This window comes from Sinohyriopsis cumingii, unplaced genomic scaffold, assembly GCF_028554795.1.
Source record: "Sinohyriopsis cumingii isolate HCF-2022 unplaced genomic scaffold, ASM2855479v2 utg000349l, whole genome shotgun sequence".
NCBI lineage: Eukaryota > Metazoa > Mollusca > Bivalvia > Unionida > Unionidae > Sinohyriopsis > Sinohyriopsis cumingii.
This window is the reverse complement of record NW_028315889.1, coordinates 1,061,221-1,084,436: the sequence shown is the minus strand read 5'-3', so window position 1 is coordinate 1,084,436 and position 23,216 is coordinate 1,061,221. Positions and strand designations below refer to the sequence as shown.

General features: G+C 35.7%; 1 protein-coding gene across 13 annotated transcripts in view; it reads right to left on the bottom strand.

The window, feature by feature from the left end:
* The window catches only part of LOC149774308 (E3 ubiquitin-protein ligase HUWE1-like), a 292,364-nt gene that overhangs the window by 96,017 nt on the left and 173,131 nt on the right, over positions 1–23,216 (bottom strand). For all 13 annotated transcript variants that reach the window (XM_089945481.1, XM_089945487.1, XM_089945485.1 and 10 more), the window contains exons 45-50: positions 17,595–17,753; positions 15,962–16,104; positions 13,208–13,426; positions 9,638–10,217; positions 4,597–4,733; positions 4,003–4,099 (exon numbers count right to left, since the gene is read on the bottom strand). In XM_089945481.1, the coding sequence (XP_089801607.1) occupies positions 4,003–4,099; positions 4,597–4,733; positions 9,638–10,217; positions 13,208–13,426; positions 15,962–16,104; positions 17,595–17,753 (1,335 nt within the window). The remainder of the gene's footprint in view (positions 1–4,002; positions 4,100–4,596; positions 4,734–9,637; positions 10,218–13,207; positions 13,427–15,961; positions 16,105–17,594; positions 17,754–23,216) is intronic.

Sequence of the window (23,216 nt, the reverse complement as noted above, 5' to 3'; positions counted from 1 at the left end):
ATCATGCCTTCATGAGTAGAGTTGACAAGATTTTCAAAATGTCTGATCAGCATCATTATCATTTGGACAGGGCTTTTAATAAAGGAATAGCATCAATAAAAACATTTTCAAGATCGTTGCCACATTGGTTTCCAAATAGCATCATTTTCATTTACATCAAAAGTCTTTTGCTGATAACCCTATTTCAATATCATCCATCAAGGAGTAGCAATAATGAGATTTTCAATATGGCAATCATTGTGGCTATATTTGGATCTCATATGGCATCATTTGAATTCAGAACCAACTAGAGATTGTAATAAGTCTTCTGGTGAAAACATATCAATATAATTTTCTGTTCATCAGATGTAGCAATAAGATTTTCAAGATGGCTGACATGGTAGCCATATTGGATGTTCACAGCATTTTCATCTAGAATCAACCATACATCACAAGAAGTCTTTTAGTGAAAAACCAATGTCAATATGACCATCCTTCCTCAAGAAGTAGCAAACAAAACAAGATGGTCTCCAGCTGCCTTACCGAATGATGAAATAATCTTTAGGATTAATGTGTGTGTTTGTAAAGATGCATAGCAATCCTTCAAGTGGCTTAGGAGTAGCGACAAAAAACTTGTTCCAATGGATGGAGAATGAACCCATGAGCTTGACTGGTGTATGACCAGTTCAACAAATATGTGCACTGGATTCACTTAAATTAGTCAACAACACTTACTTTTACTCATGAAAACTAAACTTCTGTGGCATATTTTCAAATTTTGTGGGAAAAGCGCTACTATGCATGAGAAATGCAACCCTGTATGTGATATGGACCAGTCAAACAGGAAATTAAACAGAATATATGTACCATAGAATATTTTAAACTTTAAACTAAGATGAAGAAGATTCATTTTTTTGATATGCAAAAAGATGTATCTTTCCCTCATTACAACACGCTAGTTGGGGTCCACAGCTGAAGGCTGTGTTAACGTGTGAATCACTTAAAACCTGATGAATGCATACATGTATACTGGGGTTAGTGGTAGTAAACAAAATGGGAATCCAAATTGCAGTTCTGTACCCAACTGCAGTAGAGCAAGATTCTAGATGATGACATTTTTTTCACTTCATTGTACTTGTGTATTAACTTTGTAATTAATGTTTTAATAAGGAAATGAAGGCATAATACATAGCTTCATGTTATTTTCCTTCAAATACTGGAGTATGGCAAGTACAAACGAGAAAAGAAATGTTTGCATTATGCATTCCTCATAAAGCAAGTTTAGTCCAGATAGACTGAGCAGTCCCTGTACATTCACTCCAGTGACTATTTCAGGCAGGAAGAAACTACTAGTTGGTTAGGAAAGCAGGTGACCGTTGGTTCATCTTTATTGGAAATTTGCCACAGGAAATTAGTTAGGTGAAACAAAAGGTGAAACCATAGTATTTTGTCTTGCACAGACACTATGCAGAACATCATTATACAGGCTCAGACAAAGATGGCCAAACAGTATGCTGTATGGTATATATTCAATGGTGTGAAAGCATGACCCCTATGAGCATGGAGCTGCAGAACTATCAGATTAGCCCGAGTCAGCTACAGTAGCATGGGCATGCAATTATGCTAAAACTGCCTGAGCACTAAATCTGCTTGAGTTACTCTGATGTTATTGATGTTGTTTTGGGCTTAATGCCATTTTTCAGCATATGATAGGCTATATATTATAACAAGTATTAACTGCTGGAGGAAGAACTGGAAGCCATGGGAAGAACCACTGACCTACATGAAAGCTACTGGCAAGCTTTCTCACATACCCACATTGGCTGAGCTGGAGATTGAACCCATGCAGACTAACAATTAATTTATCTAAAAGTGAGTTCTGCTGTGCTAGTGATACATTTCTGAGACACATCATGGGACATGGAGAAGTTAAACCTATAGATGCTAAGGTCAAGGCTATCTCTCAATGTCCCTTGTATAGAAATGTATTATTTATAAGTAAAATGATTGGTAAAGGTGAATGCTTTATACCACTTGGCCACCTGGAGAACAGATCAAATGTTCAACACGAAACTAGAAACCTAACATAGCAGAATAAACTAGAAAAAGAATCAATCAAGTATTGTAGCTGCCTCTTCTGCATCAAACAAGGATCTTAATTCTATCACTCCAGTTGATCTTATTTCAGATATATTTTATAATTCACTGAACAATTAATTTGCAATGTACTGTTGTACCAGCAAGTGAATATTATGAATTTGCAATCATATGACACCATGCAAGCTGGAATAAACTTGCACCTTATGAGCTACTATCAAGTGTAAGAAATCAAATTGTTATGCATGAAGACAAGGTCTTGAATTCACATAACAAAGAATTCAACTCAATACTTCAGGATCAGTTCATCGAAAGTTAATGATATCTGCATCAAATAGTCTGTTATAGACACTTTTGTGGATGCCTTATAAATATTTCTGCAAATTTTGGCATATTTTTGGCTCTACAGAGAACTATGATTTCTAACAATTCAGACTGGAGTAAAGTATTTTACACAACCCCCTCATTATTAAGCCCTAGCAACTCAAAAACCCGGTTATAATGCAACGATATATATGGATTCCAGCTTCCTAACAACAGTACACTACAAAATACAACGGCCATTCCATAAATCATAAATGATAAATATATTAACAAATCAGCAGGCTTATATGGAAACAAGACTGCTTAGTTTTGCTTGCAACAACTGAAACCACAAACATTAAAAAGAAGTTGTAATAGGGCTACTTCCTCTGCAGACTATATTGGCTTTTTTTTAAAGACAACTGTTGAGCACTTCATGGTCCTTTGACACAATCGAATTAACATCTTCATCATCTTTGGCCAATACCATTACAGGAACTGCCAACATCATGGTAACATCCTGATGCAGGGACAACTCAATTTCTTGCCAAATGCACACATTGCAGACAACTATATCATTTTTCCTTTGACTAATACAGTGCCATCTTCACTAACAATGGGCAAATGATCAACTTTATTTTGTAGCTAGCTGAAACTGTCTTTTGAACAAGTGCGCTCTTGGGACCGAAAAAGATACTGCCTATACATGAAATCAGTTGATCAATGAAAGAGTTCATTATGTGACATGCTGGATGTCCAACAAACCATGAATAAAAAAAAGAAGAAAAAAGTTGTTAAGATTTAGATTGGAGAAACTTGCATGCAATGTGACATTGTCTACTGATGGCAGAGCAGTAGACACTTTGTAGGCTAGTATATAGGTCAGGAGTTGATGGGAAACTTACTAGATCGATGACTCTTGGCAAACAAAGATGATAAAATGTGGACCGTTCTTCAAATGTTCAGTGATCTATTCAAAATATAAAGTTTTAACAAAACTCACATATTTTTGTCTAGTCCCTTTTATTGGGGTAGATTTTGTCTCCCCTTTAATCTAGATATAGTATTCTGGGACTGTGTGACTGTTTCTTAGTACAAAATAGAAGTTATGCACAGTCACTGTAAAATGTTATATCAAGAAAGAAGTGCAAGCTGATAATCATAATGGCTATAATGAGGAATTAATCAGTGCAAATATATTGATAGGTTTGGTACAGATGGTTTATTGCAATGCTATGAAGCTATAGTTAACTTGTGTTTCAAATGAATACATGTGCTCTGATCCTGAAGGAGTGACAGCATCAAATTGATTCATGCAAGAATAGTAGTATTACATGTCAACTTATTATTATCATATGTCCTCAAACTGCTTGAGTTGATATCTAATACTCATTAATATTAAAATTCATTAGACAATATTTGTGTAGGACCACAAGATAATAATTTTCATATATCAATAAAATCTGCTAGCTCCATTTCTCCCCTACAACTGGTAAAAAAATTAGAGTATCTTTTCCATTTTGCGTGATAGCTTATGCTGCAGTCAATCTTTATGGATAATATTGCTTGAGAGTTGTACTTCAAAGAGGTAAAAGTCCAGTCCAGACAAACATAGTACAATACCTGTATCCATTATGATTTCGCCAATTACTTCATCCTCCTGGCTGGCACCCCCATCTCGATGCAGCAATTCATCAAGAACATCTTCAAGCTCAGCTTCCTTTTGTAGAAAGATGAAATGTAAATTTATCAACCTTGCAGAAACAAGCAACAAATGTGAATACTATATGCAAGGATGTCTTTCTCCAATCAATCATCCTTTAATGTGATAAATTACAGCCCAAATCTGCTGATCATCAAACTCATCCATAACCTTGTAAAGATCATGGTTTAAAGTAAATTTTCTTACAATATTCATTCAAATTCCAAACTATAGGATTCTTATTCCAATTCAATCAACGTCCATACCCCCCAAAAATGTTCTTCATCAAATTCATCTGTACATTAATGTTTACAATAAATGACACAATTTTTAAAACAAAACAATGGATACTATTTTAGTGTTGATAAGCATATGTATGCCCAGTGCGGACTATACCTACATGCATTTTTCTTTTTCCTATGAAAATGGGGGCAAAATGATCACAACACTGCCAGAGAATCTATATAAAATGATGTCAAGGCTGGCTAATAATAGGATGATACTACGTGTCCTACCTGACTGACCCTGGCAGGTTCCACTGCCTCTAGAGGTTCTGTTTCTTCCAGGTCCTCATGTTGATCTGACTGCTCTGTGATGTCCTCAATCTGCAGGTCTCCTCCACCAGCATTCCTTGCAACAACTGTCTCTACTCCTGTGCCAATGGCCAATTGTACATTAAATAGCACAGTCACTGTTAAATGACAGTTGAACAAGGACAAGATGTACGTCTCAAAATACAATGTGTGGAAGATACACCATGTGAAATTAAGAATTATGCATACTCTGATGCATATGAAGTGATACACAAAACATTCGTGGAAAAGAACATGTCTGACATAGCACACAGCTATGTAGGGACAATTATATTCTGGTGAAAGCCCCTATGCCCACTTTCCTTCTTTGAAAACAATCATGTTTATATGCAGAATGCTACCAGAAAAATACACCTCTCCCTCAATAACTTGCATACAACGGGGTCCATGAACAAACATCACACTATAAGCAAGGATGTGAGTTACTGAGGGACCTCCAAAAACTTAAGATAAAAATCCACTTAGACCAAGAAAACTGCGGGGCAGATGTGTGTGTGTGTTGGGAACTGGGCTGTCTAATGACTGAATCTTTGTTTTACAATCACATCGATAATAATTGTCAATAACGCAGTTTTCTAATGAAGCTGTTCATTATTCTGTATAAATAATATTTATTTTCTAAATGTGAAACATATGAAGGATCATTCCAACAGGTTACAACAACCACCATGTATACATGAAAACATGTATTATATCATTTTGTTGATTAGTCTGCTTCCTGGTGTAGTATTTATCAGTACATTAACAAGTCCGGAGTCAAAGTAACAGGGAACAAGACTAACTGTTCATACACCACCAAACAAGATTCCTTCTTTTCAAAAACTAGTTAAGACAATCAAAACTAAATTTTTGGATTGTTTGTTTAGTATAATACTGATGTCATGATTTCATTGGAAGTAATAGTGAAACTTCTTATGACCTTGAGGATATCTCAAAGTGCCAGTTCAGGAAAACTCTGAAACTCGCTTGCCCATAATGGTCCATATTTGTGAAACCAAGCTTTTTATTTTACGAAGTATTTGTTTTGCTTGGCTGCCTTGCTATTTTTGATGACAGTTATGAATGAGTTGGTTAATTTAAGGTAAATTATGTTACATACACAAAATCATTTATAACAGTATTTGACTGAGCAAATGAAGTTGAGTTCATCCGACATACAACTGTAGCCACTGGATTTTAAGTATGTAGGATTTACATGGCTTTTTACTTTTCTTTTATTCCACATCCTTTATTTCATTCAAAAGACATAAATAACGTGATATAACAAAGGAGGCCAGCTTTTAATTCAGTGCAAAAATACAACATATACTTCTGCAAGTCAGTTATCAAAACAAGTTCTGCACTTAATTAGGTTCTCAGGTTACGATAGATTAACACATTTTACGTTTAAATACACTCTGCATTTATGATGACTGCACTTAAGAGGAACATAAATTTCACTTATTAAAAATTATTTAATTGGCATTTAAATATTAATGTACTGCCTACACTAGATGCAAGTCTCATTTCCACTGATCAAAATTTCCTTGAATATCTTTTATTACTGTGTACTAAGAATGTCATTAGGAAAGAAAATGTAACCAATGATAAAACTTACTAAAAGTTGAAATTTCAAAATGATTATAATTTACAGGTTCTATCTACTGTTTAAGACCATAAAACGAGTGATATATATAAACGTAAGCTCTACCAAAGTTTCACTTTCTTAAATCAGTGCGCTGCTGACTATTATGCCAGATTTTTTATCTGCTCCATAATGCTATATTAGGTTTTCAAGACCATCAATGCCTTTTTCCGAGGTAAAGATATTTTGATAGTTTCAGAAAGAAATGAAACTGCACTCTACTTTTAAAATGTCTGTATTTTAATTATGCATGGTATTCTGCCTTTTGTACATTTAATGTTTAAATACTGCTGCAAGGGGTGTGTGTATGTGTACATAAATGCCTTCTGTTTTTGTCCATCCAGATTGTACCATGGACTCATTCAACATCATTATTGGGTGTAAAAATACCAAAATGGTATCTTCATTAAAACTTTCCAGCTCCAATAATGCCAAGAAGTTTCTAACTTTATAAATCATGATCACCACAATTATCAGCCATTATCTGCTGAATGAAATCATCATCTTTTGATGTACCATGCTCTGAATCAGCCATTTTGGTATTCCTAGGTAGAATGCATTTTAATCACATATTTATAAAACTTCCTTGATGCAAGTTCCAACTAGGACAGAATGTTTGTTCCTGGGCTCAACATGCCAATCAAATTTAGTTTAACAACCATTCATATCAAGTAGAAGAACCCAGGTATGTAAACAGTTGCCTACCACAAAAGAGATCTCACTTACAAGCACTATGATACTTATACTGCCAGAGTGACTATGTCATGAAAGCATTTTAAAAGATAACAATTAAATGAAAATTGAATATAATGCTTAGTACGTTTTTATATGCAGGACTTTAATTTGCATGAGTTCTTGTGCATCCTTGCTCTCAAAGTGCATGAATTTGTGCATAAATTTTGCACAATTCATACATCCTGTCAGCATCTCTGTATATGACTTTCCATTCAAGGAGTAGCACTAACAAGAATTTCAAGATGGCTGCTGTGACACAATTTTCATTTATGACCAACTGGACATCATAGTCTTACAGTGAAAGCATGACCAAACATGTCGGAGAAGCCTTAATAAGAATTTCAAGATGGCCACTGTGGTGGTCATGTTGAATATCAGATGAGCACTATTTTCATACAGGGCCAACTAAGCATAACAGTCTTTTGGAAACCCATGTCGATACAACTTTCTCTTCAGAAGGAGTAGTTATAGTAAGATTTTCAAGATGCCTGCCATGGTGGAAATAGCGGACATCAGACTGGCCCCATTTTAAGACCAACTAAATCATGAGATGAACGTGTGTTTAAACTTTCAAGTAGTTAAGGAGTAGTGATAACAAACTTGAGCTAATAAGTGATGGACAACAAAAGAAAAAACCATCCCATAAGCTCTTTTGGTCCATAACCAGCAGGGTTTTCCAGGAAAAAAATCCGCCTGTGGATACATATACTTTTACTTTTGGTGACATAAAATTTCCAAGAGCTGCATCAATCGTATGCAAGGATCTGCAAAATTCTTTTACATCTTTTCAGTTCTACAGAGAGTAAGTATTGATTATGTGTGTGAGCTATCATACGAAGTGCACATGATTTTAATGGGTTTAGGTGAAGCCATATAGGCTAACAGATTTTAGCAGACATGGAGATAAAAGACACCTGTTAATCTATTGCCAGTGCCTAATAATCCTTTCAATGTGCACGTGCTTTCACATCTCTTGATAAACACTACTCAGCAAGCTTTTATTTATCATAATTTGTTGACACTGTTTGGATCATCTGCAGGTTATTGCATACCATATTTAGAAAAATAGTGCAAAGATTTTAGGATCATTTTTATGACAGAGAAATACAAACTCCTATACTTATTGTCAAAAAATCAGTTTTTTTTTAGTGTACAGGTATCTTTGTTTTTCAAGTGCCATCTTACATGTACTATTCCAATGGTAACTTAACATAATTTCTTTGTTGTCATGTGCAATGCTGTAGATGAGGATGAATTTGTTTAGGCTAGCCAACAGAATAGATGCATCCTCGATAAAGAAAACAGAACACCAAAAAGACCGATTCATGGAACAGGACGTTTCAATACATTGAAAAATGAGAAAACTATGGAAGATTAGTAACTTTATGGACAATGGTATCACAACTGGAGGAAACAATGCAACAGCAAACCAAAGAACAATGAACTTGCAAAGTTCAACATAACTGCATCATGACAAAGGATCACAGATATTTAAAACAACTTTAACGAAAATGTTGAGGTAAAGGAAGAAGGTCAGAACTGATGGATTTTAATTCTCAATCTCTGGTGGAGAAAAATGTTTAAGTGAATGTATATAATAGGTAGATGAAAATGAAGACTAAGTAAGTGCACTGAATATGGTGACTTGCTTCTTTCTATAGTGTCTTGGAAAATGTAAAGATTTAAAATGGAATTAATCTAACATTGAAAAGAAAGTGTAATATCTTAGATTCCTTCTAGCTGCACACAAAATTAAAAATGACAAACACTGAGAATTGTTATAGTTGTAATAACAATTATCATGGTAATCAACTGCCTTATTTCTTATTTGTTCATTATAATATTAAATATTTCTAAATGAATGAGCATTAACAATGTAATGACATATATTGGTGACACAAGAATACACTATGTTCTAAATTATTGCAAGGGGGAAAAAATGTATTGTTGCTTAGATTGCAGGTTTTACTGATGGGACTGAAACCTTTTTCATAGAATCAGTCCTTTACTGCAACATTCAAAATGTGGTTATAAATATCTTGGTTTGGTTTGGTGCTTTATGGCACAGCTATACAAATATGCTACTTAGTGCCAAGGCAATTAAGTATAGTGCTTTACCTAAAAACAAGACTCGTTGTGTCTAACTAGCCCAGTTCAATACCATTATTTGTTTTAGTGGAGATTTAATATTGATGGAAAAAGGGGAACTTGTCAAAATTGGTCATGAAGAGATAAAACCTTTAAAAAGCACATCTACATGTAATCACTAATTCCCCTACCAAAAATGACACCCAAAACTGAAGGGCTGCAGTGTGTTACTATTAAGAAGAATTGTGAATTGATGGAGAGACGGATGGCCAGAGGTGATTAACATAGGGCTCCTTCACAGTTCTGCTGACCTTTTTAGAAGTCTCAAGAATGTAAACTGAATCCCATGTAATTCAAAAATGGTGCAGATTTTGATTGAGTAAATTGTCTCTCTTTCACAATACATTTTGAAACAAAAATATATATTTCCTTAAAATCACGTGTACCATAATATTTGCAAGACAAAAGACAACAAAACAACTTTCATCATGGAACAAAAAGACTGAGTTTCCTAACCTTGTTCATTACTAGGCGTGGTTGTGTTGTTTTCCTCTGTTGGTCCTGCTCCTGGTTCCTCGCTCTTTGGTTTGGGTTTAGCTGGGACACTCTGAAGTGGCTGGTTTACATTGCGAGACAAGGTCTCAAGTGGTTTAAGTGCTGCATTGATTGTATTTGCCATATATGGACTCGAGAGGTCCAAGCTGTGTGCAATACGAGCTAAGTCTGCAACCAATCCCTTCTTTAACAAGTTTTTCACAATGTTATTCATAGGACTTGGCCGTCCCAAAAGATTCTGTTGCCCCTTGAAAACCTGATTTGGTATCTGTCCTGGGGTTGGACATGCCTCTATCATAGTACTGACCAAACTAGTCAATGCTTGAATCCTTGCATGCTTATCTGAGCTTTCAGGCAGGGCTAATGCCCTCTGCAGAGCAGCTTTTACTTCACAAACAAGTGTCAATTGTGCATCTGGGCTATGATTACACGAGGCGATGCTTGCAATGAAGACCCTGGAAAGGGCTGGACAATCTTTGTCTCCAGCATTCTGACACTGTGGTAACAGCTGGTCTAACACAAATGCCAACACTGAACACTCCTGGAAAATGAATACATATTAATGAATATTATGGCAACAGGTAGCGTGAGCATTGAATGTGGTGAACCAAAGTACCCAAAATGGATTAAGTGAAGAATGTACATATTAAGCTGCATTTTACACATGTCCCATAAAAACTTTCTGTAAATTCCACATAGGTTTCTGCCAGAAATCAGGCATATTGAATAAACTTTGGTTAATACAGTACCACTGTGCTTTGTAAAAGAGGGCAGGACATAAAGTGTCTTTCAATGACAGAAGTATTGGAATTTTGTTTGAAAATACTGGAAAATGTATGAATAGGATCAATAAATGAAAACCATGACAGGGTAAATGTATCATTCTCCACCATTCATAAACTTTATCCTTTAATCCATCAAATCAACATACAAAACACTTGCTCATAAATGGAACTCTTTATGACAGCAAGCAGCCAACCTGACCAGGTGATTAAGATCATAATGTGACATATAGATTACTATGATCACAGTGAATGCATGATTACATCCATCATTTAAATTCATCAATAGAACAAAATGGCATGGCTTAAAATCTGCATTAAATGCAAACAGTCCAATGGCAGTGGCATGGCTTGGGAGGATTGTAGATGTCTTACTGCCATAACAATCTTTAAGTATTCTGACATCACTAAATGGAATATTTTCAAGAATATCTCACACAGTTGGCAGCCCATATCGACACTGTTCCACATCTTCAAGTCTAAATGCTTTACTGGTACTCTATTTACTCTGATGCTTTTTTCCTTACCGAGTAAATCTAGGATCAATCTAGTGGTTGCATTTTTCAAACTCTGTTAGTCACTATTTCAGTTCTTTGAAAAGCAATGGTTATCTGAGAAATGCATTAGATGGTTAAATTTTTTACGATACTAAAGCAGCAAATAAAGTTGGCCCTGAGACATCTAAAAGGGGATACAAGTTTTATTCTACTCTTTCTGATATCAGACATTTGAACATTTCTTTGAAAGTCTCTGTAATATCAATGACACTGAAACTGAATGGTTTAAAAACATGATTCAAATAGTTAGAAATCTCATTGTTTGAAGCAAAGGTTTGAAGAAACATGTAGAAGTTATAATATTCCTAATGCTCTAAAGTATTTTAATCAGTAAATGGTTATGGTTAAGGCCACGTTTTTATACGTGTTATAAGCACACAAATTTAATACACAAGGAAAAGTGCACATAAATTAAAGATAAGAAAATCATTGGCCTTGATAATAAACACCAAAAAATGTAATATACATCCCTTGCACTTTTCTCATCCATTTTGTATTTTTTGCTGTTCCAGTAAAACATATACCCCCCCCCCCCCGGACAGCACTTCAAAAAAATTTCTGTAGGAGGTTGTGATTCAAACTATTTTGATTCTGAGAGTGGAAGGTTTGTTAGGAAAATCACTTCTGTTGTGGGTTGTGTTAACAAAATGAGAAATCATTGGTGGGATTGTCAGAAAAAAAAAATACATATTTAAAATTGCATCTAACCCCCGGCATGCAGTCTAACGTGATTAAAATATTCAGTCAGAAAATGATGCCAGTACATGCGAGTGCATGTAATTTATACTAATTCACGTACTTTTAAAGCAGTGATAAGCATTCTGCAAATTACATCAACGTTGCAAATATAAAACATGAGCTTTGCACAGTATGCAATTTTTATTCAACTTGTGCATTTCACTATGTAATTTGTGCTGCCAGTAGCAGTCTCACAGCGCCTGATGCAACACCCAGATTCAGGAAGGCAAATGTTAAAATGGATGTTTCAGTTCGACAAGAATGGCTGTTAAACTAAATCTGATTGGTTCATTGAGCCCTGGAACAAGGAGTTTATGGTAGTTTTAACCTTGCTTTCATCATGGAAGTTTTACAAAAGCGTGTTTCATATAAAAGCCACACAGGAAACCAAAATGGCTGAATCACAACAGGGTTTGTCTTCTGATGATGTTTTCAGTCGGTAAATACTGGCTGGTGATTGCTATGATGACAATAAACCTGATGTATATCAGTCTGTTGGACATTGGGAACATGTCACTGGAAATACCAGTGTGTGATTTTGAGCCCAAAATTGATGCTGAGTGCGAGTCCGATGTACATGTTGGATGGACAGGATGCTGTTTAGTTCAAATTTCCTCTGACCCTTACCACCCAATTTTTGATATTTGGATATTTATGTTGGGGTGTAGGGTCAGAGTCCATTGCCTATCAAAAAGTTGGAATTGGCTGACACCATTTGGTGTCGGCATAGGGTAGCCGCTTTCTAGCTGGCATTCAATGAGATATACCTGCATGAAATCGACTGGAATGTGATTTATTTTCTCCAAAAAAAAGCAGCACGCCTGAGAACAAAGAAAAATAGCAAAACATAGTGATCACTTTAGTAAATACCGAGTTTAGTAAGGATACAAATTTTTTATTTCTGTATTAGAATAGAAATCCCGATTATAAAATCTGAATTCATGGACTGATCAATATCTACAAATAAGCCATCAAGAAAATTTGTGATTTCACAGTGTCAGAGACATACATGGCTGACAGACAAACAAAAAGGACAAAAGATTATAATGAAGGAATACAAATACAAACATGCAGTAGATTATATGACCTATAAGAATTCAGCAGATTAACTCCTGCCAGCTGTCATTTAAATCGCTTCTGTCCCCAACCCAATATTAAAAACTGAAAGTGCCTCGTGGGGGGGGAGAGAGAGAGAGGAGTGTGTTTTACTGTAACAGCCCTTAGCCAAATCTTCAAAAATTAGAGAATTATAGGTATGACTGGAGAAGAAAAAAATTGGACAACAAAGTAATATACAGGACACTTGTTACCCTGCAGTATAGCAACCTTGTTTATCACCAGTCTCAAATCAATGTACAAGTTTTTGTCCAAACTAACGTAGAAGCTTCTTGTGCAAGCATGATGACAAGGTCTCAACTGCTCCCAAACGTAGAAGTAGAAGATGCATTATTTACCTCTAGAACTAGTTCACTAAGCCCTGGTGGATACACATACTGGGTGATTAACTGTGTACAACTGCTGTAAGATTTAATGATCTCTGACAGCAGACGCAGTAAGGCAGATTTGGGCAGCAGTGGTCGGTGTTTTCTGCTCTCCTCAGCATTCTTTGAATCTTTGTCTTTGTGCTTTTCATCTTTGGATGAGCCAGCTTCTGCGGCTGATAACGCATGATTCTGAAATACAATTTGTAAAGTAGTAACAAAGAGTCAGGCATCTGCTTGGCACTAAAACATTTGTTTGCTGCAAACCCTAAAATTTAAGGCATAATGAATTGTGATCTTAATGTAAAAATATTAACAGTACAAATATATGGTATTATCCCCCAAGTCAGCAAAATTAAAGAATATTGTTACTACATATTTCCTGTATATCGAACAGACCTGTCACTACATACTTGCTCTCTTGACAGTGAATTTGTTACTATATGTTTGCTCTATATCAATAGATTTGTTACTACATATCTGCTCTATAAACACAATATATCCAACAGACTTGTTACTACACACCTGTTCTATATCCAAAAGCTTTGTTGCAACATGTCTGCTCTATGTCCAATAGGTCTGTTACAACATATCTGCTCTATATCCAATAGACTTGTATACTTGCTCTATATCCAATAGATTTGTTGCAACATATCTGATCTATATTGTTAAGTATATTTATATTGCTTTCTTAGTTTAAATTTTTAAAATTTTTTTATTACATGCTATTATAATGTAACATTGTATGTTGGACTTGACCTTGTCCAAAATTGAGTTCATTTCTGAACTGACTGTAAACAACTAATACATAGCTCAATTATTCTCTATGTGCATGGGTTTGTGTGTGTGTGTGTGGTTTGGATTTTAACTTAGCTTTAACAATTTTTCAGTAATATCGCTACGATGACTGCAATGTGGCAGTTTATAGTGATGTCTAGCACCGGGGCATCATGCCGCAGACATGTAGCATGATGTCCCACCCAGTCACATTATCCTGACACCAGGCCAACCAGTCCTAACACTAACCTCTTAATGCTGAGTGCCAAGCGAGGCAGCTGTTAGTACCATTTTTGTAAATCTTTGGTATGACTTGGCCAGGGATCGAACCCACGACCCCCCGCATCTGAGGCGGACGCTCTAACCACTAGGCCACTGGAGGGGTCTAATTATTGTGTACTATCTGTGTATTTAATGCCTCCATGCTGATTATCTTGTACTATGTGTAGTTAATGCCTCCATGCTAATTATCTTGCACTTTCTGTGCATTTAGTGAGCAGAACTGCCAACCCTGACTAGTCTGTCTCGGTTAGGTAACAAAATATCAAACTGCTACTGTAAAGCTGGAAAATGTAATTAAAAGTTCGGTATTCAGAATGTGCAGTGACAATAAACATTATGTTTAACTCAAGTACACATAGACTTTATTTACCACAAGTACAGTGCACAGATTTTAGTTCCAAACCCTGTGCAGCTCAATGGTTTTGTTGCAGTCTCTCAACTTCCTGGAAATTCTTTTTCCATTTCACATGACGATGGCAATCATATTTCCCACCACGCGTCATACTTGAATTGGCACGTGATGTCCAATAAACATAGTTGTCCCTTCCAGCTTTTATTCACAAGAATCTGAATATTCCTTTTTATTTTCCTGTGTTGATTATTAACACTTTTCAAGCGGCTTATTTGCTCTTTTGTCTTAAACATGCATCGCTTGCTGGACGCCATTTTTAATAAAATTCTATGATCAAAAAGTTTGATCATGCACAAACTTCGCATGAACAAATAGGTGCAGTTTAAAGCATCTGATGTGCTGCTGTAAGTTAGTCTGGTTCCCTGACCAATTTCACTACTTCTAACATGAAACCTGGATCCAAATCAAACACGGATGAACAAATTTTCCAGATTTTTTGGCAATGGTCATTTTTTTCTGTAGTTTTTGCTTTTATGCTCATATTTTAAGGGTAATTTTTGTAAGACTTATGGCTAAATCTTAAGAGTTGGCAGGTCTGAGTGACTTGTAACTTGCACCACTGTTAAAAAGACATTCAGAACTTTTTCCCCGCATAATTTAGGTACTTTACTGATGTTTTCTTAATATTTGGTTTTGTTAATTGAAGAAGAGGCAGGTGCTATCATTAGTTTTGCCCTTTATACCAACAGAAACAAGCACTTGTGCAAATTCAGTCAAATTTTATTGAATGGTTTGTAATAAGGTCACTACTTTTCATTTTTAGTAATGGTCGCAATATATGCTCACAGACACATCATTTCAATAAATTGTAAAAAGACATTCTATCACAGGATGTTTGCCATCAGATCTTATCAAATTCCATTTAGCTGTCAGGAAGGAGCTGTTAAACAGTTTTTCTATTTGTAATGGTGGCAATAATGGAGGGCAGTTTGGCTATATATGAACATATGTAAAAACGTCCTGTCAAGATTTTTTTCCTTCTCCAAATGTAGTCAAGTGTATGTAGAGCATTTCTTTTTATAGATCATTTAGTCGTTGGGGGTGTTTCTTGGTCAGTCAAATGGTGACGATATCTGATGGCACAGCACAACATTTGAAAGTTTTCTAAAGAGCTTCACACCAGGATACTTTTTGTCAAATTTGATTAAATTATGTCAAGCAATTGTGAATGGGCAGTGTACAATGGACGAACAACCATACCATAAGCTTCATTTAGCCGCATGGCCAGCTACAAATGAAGTGTAGTTAATCCTTACCACATTTTCCTCATCTGTTGGGGGAAGCTCTGCAGTGCTGTTTTGGCGCATCATTTCTTGATGGCGTTCACTCAGCCCACTTACCACTTCAGCTATAGCCTCTGCCAACGTTTGTGCTCGTAATTCTGAGCCACTACCACTGCCTGTCAAAGAACATCTCTTGCTGATTAAACACGGTTAATTGGTCTTAAAATGTTCAGACAAGACTTGAATCTAACCATTTATCCTATGGCTGCCTGTACTGCACTTTTTTCATTTAATACAAGTAAACATAAATAAAAGTAGGTCATACAAAACAATGAGGCAATCTCCTACATATCAATTAAAGTGCCCGTTTTATCAATCAGTAAGTGACTTGGCTTGGAAGAGAAAACGACTGGCTCATTCAAACAGCCTGAATGGTCATATTTGGTCACAATTGGTGAAATTTGTTTTACTTGCACAAACAGTGATTGGTTAAGCTGGTTTATGCATATTAATGAGAAACAAGGAAATGTGGCCATGGGTAAGAAAGGAGCATTGAAGGATTATGGCCTGTGACTTATAACAATGGACTTTGAAGTAAATCTATATTTTGTAATAATAAGCTAGTCAATCATATAACATTGTAAATGTGGGATTTGCACTTAACATTTCTTTTTACATCACTTCAACCACCATGTACAAAAATCTGATTCTCACACATTACAGTGAGCATAATGAACTCCTTAATTTTAAAAGTTTCATAAATGGCCAAATATCTGTACCAATGTTTAGAAACATATGGCTAGCACTTTACTTTTCAACTTCTAATTTTCTTTTCACACCATGCTGGTATGCTACTGAAGAAGAAAAAAAACTGACTATCTCTTCCCTTCAATGCTTGCAGATATTTTACAAGTTGCACTGGAACCACTGAATAAGCACTTCTTTGACACTGATCAAATAATTTTGTTAAAAAGAAAATAAAGTTTAGAAGTGGAATAAGACACAATTTGTAATTATCTGCCTATTCGGCAGTGTCCACAGTCTTGTCAAATTATACGTAGTTGGCATTTTGGGTTTTTTATCCATATAAAATATGGAGAATCTGTAGGGTCCGTGTTAAATTCATCTCAAACAACGTATGCCGAATTTGTCCAATGCTAGATGGACGTTTTAAATATATCCAGCAAGTGATGTTTTCAGTTGTCAGTCTAGTTGAAACCTATTTAATCTATATTTACACCTAGCGCACAGTGTGCTCGGTTATTCATTCGGTTAAAGCAAAGTTAACTTGTATTACACCCAGCACACAATGGATCCAGCTTACAAACTTGTTAAAACAGTATCAACCAATACTTTCATATAATAGCAATCAGAAGAAAGAAACGGTTTCTAGCATGATTATAATACACTTTCTGACAACTGACCATAAAAAAAAGAGATCTTAAACCTCACCCCCAAACAAAACAACAATTTTTTTCTTTTTCTATTAACAAACAAACCTCCCCATTTGTTTACTTGCAAAACATCATGAACGTGAAATGTTATGGGACATTTCAATATTATTAATTTTTCAAGGATGGCATGAGAAAACTTTGTGCAGAAAGCTCAACAAATATTTAAAAGATGTTTCGTATTCAAATCAGTTGAGTGATTGCTTTCTACTCACCTTCCTCTTTCCAGTTATATTTGATGACCAGAGCTTTAAGAAGATCCTCCACCACTCCTCTCAGTGGGTAGTCCAGGGTGTGAATTGTCATAGACTGCGTGGCAATACACTTCAGTATCTGCGGAGCACTAGGTCCCGTTAATCTGGCCTCATCCTCATCTAGAAGGCAAAGAGCAAATAACATGCTTTGCTTTAAACAATGCTAAGAGCATTAACAAAGGTTCCATCAAAATTAACAAAAAAGAAGGATAAGGATCTTTGTTTACATGTGGATACAAAATATTAAATTCAGATAAATTTCCAGATTGTCGTGATGTGTGACTTCATATACAAATCAAAGTGATTCAGAATTATATTGCTTAAAGATTTCTGTTTCAAATAAAAGAGAGAAAGACTCAAAATATGGGTTGGTGTATTGGAAATTGCAGATCATATGCTTAGTTCTGCAACTTCAAATATGAAATTAGTCTGCAAATATGAAATTAGACTGGAGCTCAAGCCTAATCCATGAAAAAGTTAAGAGACTGCACATTATGAACAAACTTATGTTGAAAATATTGTGCAGAAAGGTTGCGCTAATGTTTAAAAAGTACAATATTGTAACATTTTACTATGTCACACTAGCATTTTTAGGCTGTTGTGTTTGATCCATCTTAGAGCTGGAAAACTATGTAAAACAAAAACTGAACTGCCGTTGCAAGATCCATCTTTAACTTATTCCTAGAATTATTGCAATTTAAGAAACCCATATTAATATAGTTTGAAACAATCTTATTCCTACTTGTTCTTTTCTCTATTTGTTCCTTTGTAAGTGTGGCTTTATCAGGGGTGGGGTGGGCAGCAGGGGTTTAAAAGTGACTAACAGGTATTGTTCAAAAATGTATTTTTTTCTTCACAAAACCTGAATCACAGAAATGTGGCTTTAGCTATTAGATATCTGGTTAGTTTCCAAATAGAATAAGATACAAGATTTAAGTGTTTAATTCTCAAATGTGTGAAGAATCCCTTTCATTGGTTTATTTAACTTCTAAAAACCAAGGATAAGCTTGAGGCGTACTTAGAGATGTACCAAATACACACATGCAAACAACAGACCCTAATTTACTGTTGCATAATCACACATGCCACCCAACCACCAGGTATACAAGCATTTATTGTTATTACCAGTGGCAAAAAAGTGTAATTTGGGCATGAAAAGTGTAATAATAATAATATATATATATATATATATATATATATATATATATATATATATATATATATATATATATACACATATACACACACACACACACACATATATATATAATATGCCAGAATTACAGCATGTATGAAAAAGATCCATTTATTTTGCTACTAACCTGGTTCTGCAGTCAAAATTCTTGGAAAGAGAGGGCTAAGTCCGCATGGATTAGAACCAGAATACAAGCACAAAGTTAGTGAAAACTTATTTATATTCAGAAATCACTTTATCTAGTTTGTAAAGTGGTCATTGTTTGTCCTTTTTTCCGATCTGACATGTTTTCAAGTTTGAAAAGATCCATCTGCTCTAAAATTCTCCATCACATTACAATTCACAACTCACACCATGAAGTGTCTCACTTAACATCTGGCACAATTTTGTTTAAAAGTATAGACTGGTCCATCACCTAACCAGTATAATGACCGAAATAAAGCTCATTTTGAAGAAACCCATCTGTTCTCTAGGAAATCGGTCATATACAGTTGCTATAAATAGCAAAGAAGTACCCTTATGCTTATCTTATGCAGCAGTCATCTTTTTGAAAATATTCTCAAATGTACACAAGTGGATTTAAAGAGATGATAATAAAAATGACAAAACAAATTTGTATTGCTTTATTTTAATTTCATTACTTAATGTACTAATGTGTAATCCATACACATGTGAGCGTAAAACATATTTTGGTGGGAAAAATGCACAATGATTACGCCAAAGTTGTAATGGTTAGCATGTATGCCTAAGTTATCAACAAATCTATCTTTGTTCTACTGATTATTCACAACAAAATGCATAGACCCAGATCTCAGATGTTCCCAGAATTTTATGCAGATGGCCAGGGGAGAGGAGGGAGGGAGAGAAGAAGGAGGAGATTTCTCCTTGTCACAAAAAATGTGTGTGGGAATAAAACAAAAAAAAAAAAAAACAACAAAAAGAAGGTGGAAGGAGGAAATGGCCATAATTCAATATTTACGTAACACTTCAATATCCATCTCTCTTCCTAAAATAGTTTATAAGTAACGGATCAGTCGATCAGTAAGAAATACAATATAAGGTTAAACAAGAGTGCCTCAAAGGGACATGTTTTACTGTCCAAAAAGAACTTCCAGGAATTCATCATAAGACTATATTTTCCTTCTACCTTCAAAGTACTGAAAATGTATCTGCTATTCTTGAGCGATGACATTTTCAAATTAGCCTGTTGCAGTCATGTTGGATAGGCGTTTTTATCCAGGACAAATTCGATACCATTAGAAGACTTTTGGTGGAAACACTATGTTGATGTCACCATCCATTCAGGAGAATTATTAACAAGATTTTCAATATGTTTCATGGTGGCTTGGGGTATGAGGTCAGACTGACACCATTTTTTCTTTCAGGACCAACCAAATATCATAATTAGCTTTAACTCTTTAACTTCTAGTGATACTGTAGTGGCTCACTGCTATGCCTAGCTGCTGGGGTCACTACTGCAGCTGATTTGTGGGCTGACTACCAGAGCCTAATGCTGCTGCAGCCAAATCTCAACTTTTTAGCTGATGATGTGGGGATATGGGCTAATTGTGTTAGTTATTTTCTGATTTATAGACTAAAACCATGCATATATAAAAGCTATAACTACCTTATATCTGTTTGATTATTTTATCCTGCTGACATCCACATGAATGATATAAAATCCAGGAATATAACACAAAACACTGTTTGTAAAAACACTAAAATTTATCTGTGAGTCTTTTATACAAAGTTATTTATCAAATATATACATGTAATTACTAAAAATGCCTAGTCACTGTGTTCTACTATTTCTTAAGTAGTTCCTCGTGGTATCTAGAGAAACAGTTATGTTTTATACATAGACGGATATCACACTGTTTGCACATGATGGACACCTCATGCCGCCTTTTTTCTCTGGTACACATTTTGCATCGCCCTGGTTTCTCTGCTTGTATGGGCCAATGTGCATTTCCACAGTTATCAATTGCAGATACAACCTTTCTCTTTCTCGATCCTCGGAATGTCCATATCATCTGCTGTGCAAGTGCAATTCTAAAATCAAGTTGTCTCCGTCTGATTTCTTTATTTTTTTTGGTGACAAGTTTGTGGTTGGGCGACTCCTGCATAGTTATTAATGCATTAACTAATGCAACATCAAAGCAGAACCAAAACAGATATTTCCACCATTTGGTAGCTTTGCGACAGGTAGAGTACTGCATTCTTTTCTGGTCTGCCAGGTCAACCCCAAACATGTATTTATTATAAAGTTCAGAGACAATCGGAGCTGGCACTTCCTGGTAGGTTCCATTTTTTTGTCTCCTACGCACCATCTTGCTCTCGCTTGGATTGCAACTTGTTGAAAGATAATGGACAATTTTTTTGTCCTTCCAAGCTATAGCACACAGGCTTCCTTTTGTCATCAGGACACTGTCGCCTCTGTTCTTTAATTTGGCAGATTTTATTTCCTCTGGCATTCCCTTTCTATTTGCTCGCACTGTACCGAGACAATAAATTTTTTCTTTCCTGAGTGCTTCAAAGAGTGCTGGACTGGAGAAAAAATTGTCCATGTAAACTACATGTGATTTCCCATGTATTTTTGATGTAAGATCAGTTATCACACGTGCACCAAGGCCCTCTTCTTTTGTGCGTCCAGCCTGGCTTTCTTCTCTTCCAGTGTACACTTGAAACTCGTGCACATAACCATTGTGTGGGTCTGCCCGCTCCCAAACTTTTATTCCAAACTTTGTTGGCTTCGCAGGCAAATATTGCTTGAAGGATAATCTACCTTTATATGCTATCATCCCTTCATCCACACTCTGCTCTTTATGACCATTGTAATTTTCGAGACACGTTTTGGAAATTTCGTCTAAAACTGGTCTTACATGACACAATTTGTCATGCCCGGGCTGGCGTCTTGGAGGATTCTGCCTGGTGTCATTTACATGGAAATACTTTGACAACTTTTCAAAACGTACTCTGGTCATAATTGTGGGAATACTTATTATCTGGAAGGGCCATGTTGATCGCCAAGCTAGACTGTATTCTGGAAGTGCCAGGATTGACATAATCAAATGTATTCCTAGAAAGGCCAGCATTTCGTCCATTGTCGTGGGTTGCCAGAGTGAATCAGGCTTTTCTTCGATACATCTTGCCGCATATCCATTCGTTTGTGCAACAATGCTTTCGATCATTGCGAGGGAAAAAAATTTATAGAAAAAATCAATTTCTTTTTTCCCCTCATCCAAAACGAAAGTTGAACCGACACTTTCTGTAAACTCTGTGACTCTCGGAGCACGTAGATCTCTTGTCCACACTTCGTCGTCTTCATCATCGGATTCTGTCTCAATTTCTGACAGACTTGACAAAGAAGATAGATCAAAGTCACTACCAATGCTTCTTAATTCAATGTGGTCAAATTCGTCCTCAGAAAAACCAGAAAATTCGGAATCTGAATCACTATCATAAGCTAACGCCATTGTTTTCACTGTCAACTACAAATGCATGTATTAACAAACACGCGGTACAAATTTGAAAAAGAAACCCGGATTTAGTCAGAACAATCATTTGTTAACTCTATTTTGATTGGTTGAATATCCTTTTACTTCCATATATTGACCAATAAGACCAATTGTAACATGAACATACAGAGCGGATCTATCCGTCACTAGGGTATAGGAAGCATAAAAGGCAAGCGGATATATCAGTCACCGGAAGTAATAGTGCTCTGTTTACAAGCGGATTTATCAGTCACTGGTGAGGCTAGGCACATTTATACAGCGGATATACACGTCAGTCGAAGTGAAAGAGTTAAAGGAAACACCTCATGTCAATACATCTTTTCATTTAGAAGTATAAGCAAGATTTTCAAGATGGCTGCAATGTTGGCCATACCTGATCAGCACAACTGTCATTAAGTACCAACTAGCCTGCATAAGAAGTCATTTTGGTGAAACCCAATGCAGATACAACTTACCATCAAGGAAAATTTGAGACAATATTTTCAAAATGATTGCTGAGCTGGGTATCAGATCTGCATAATATTTATTAAATACCAACTAGCCACAACAAGAAGTCTTCTGAAAACCCCCATGTTAATACCAGTTATTGTTTAAAAGTAGCAAAAACAAGATGGCTGCTGTGATGACCATACTGAATGTCTGGATGGCCCCTTTTATTTTTCATTGATTTTGACCTAGTAGACAAAATTAACAACTTCTGGTGAAAATCCCATGTTGATATGACTTTCCATTTAGGAGGAAAACCAATAAGATTTTCAAGGTGACTCATGTGATAGCCATATTGGACATCATAATGGCACCATTTTTGTTCAGAATCTGGTAGACATCTTAAAGCCTTTTAGTGACAATCCCATACTGATATGACCATCC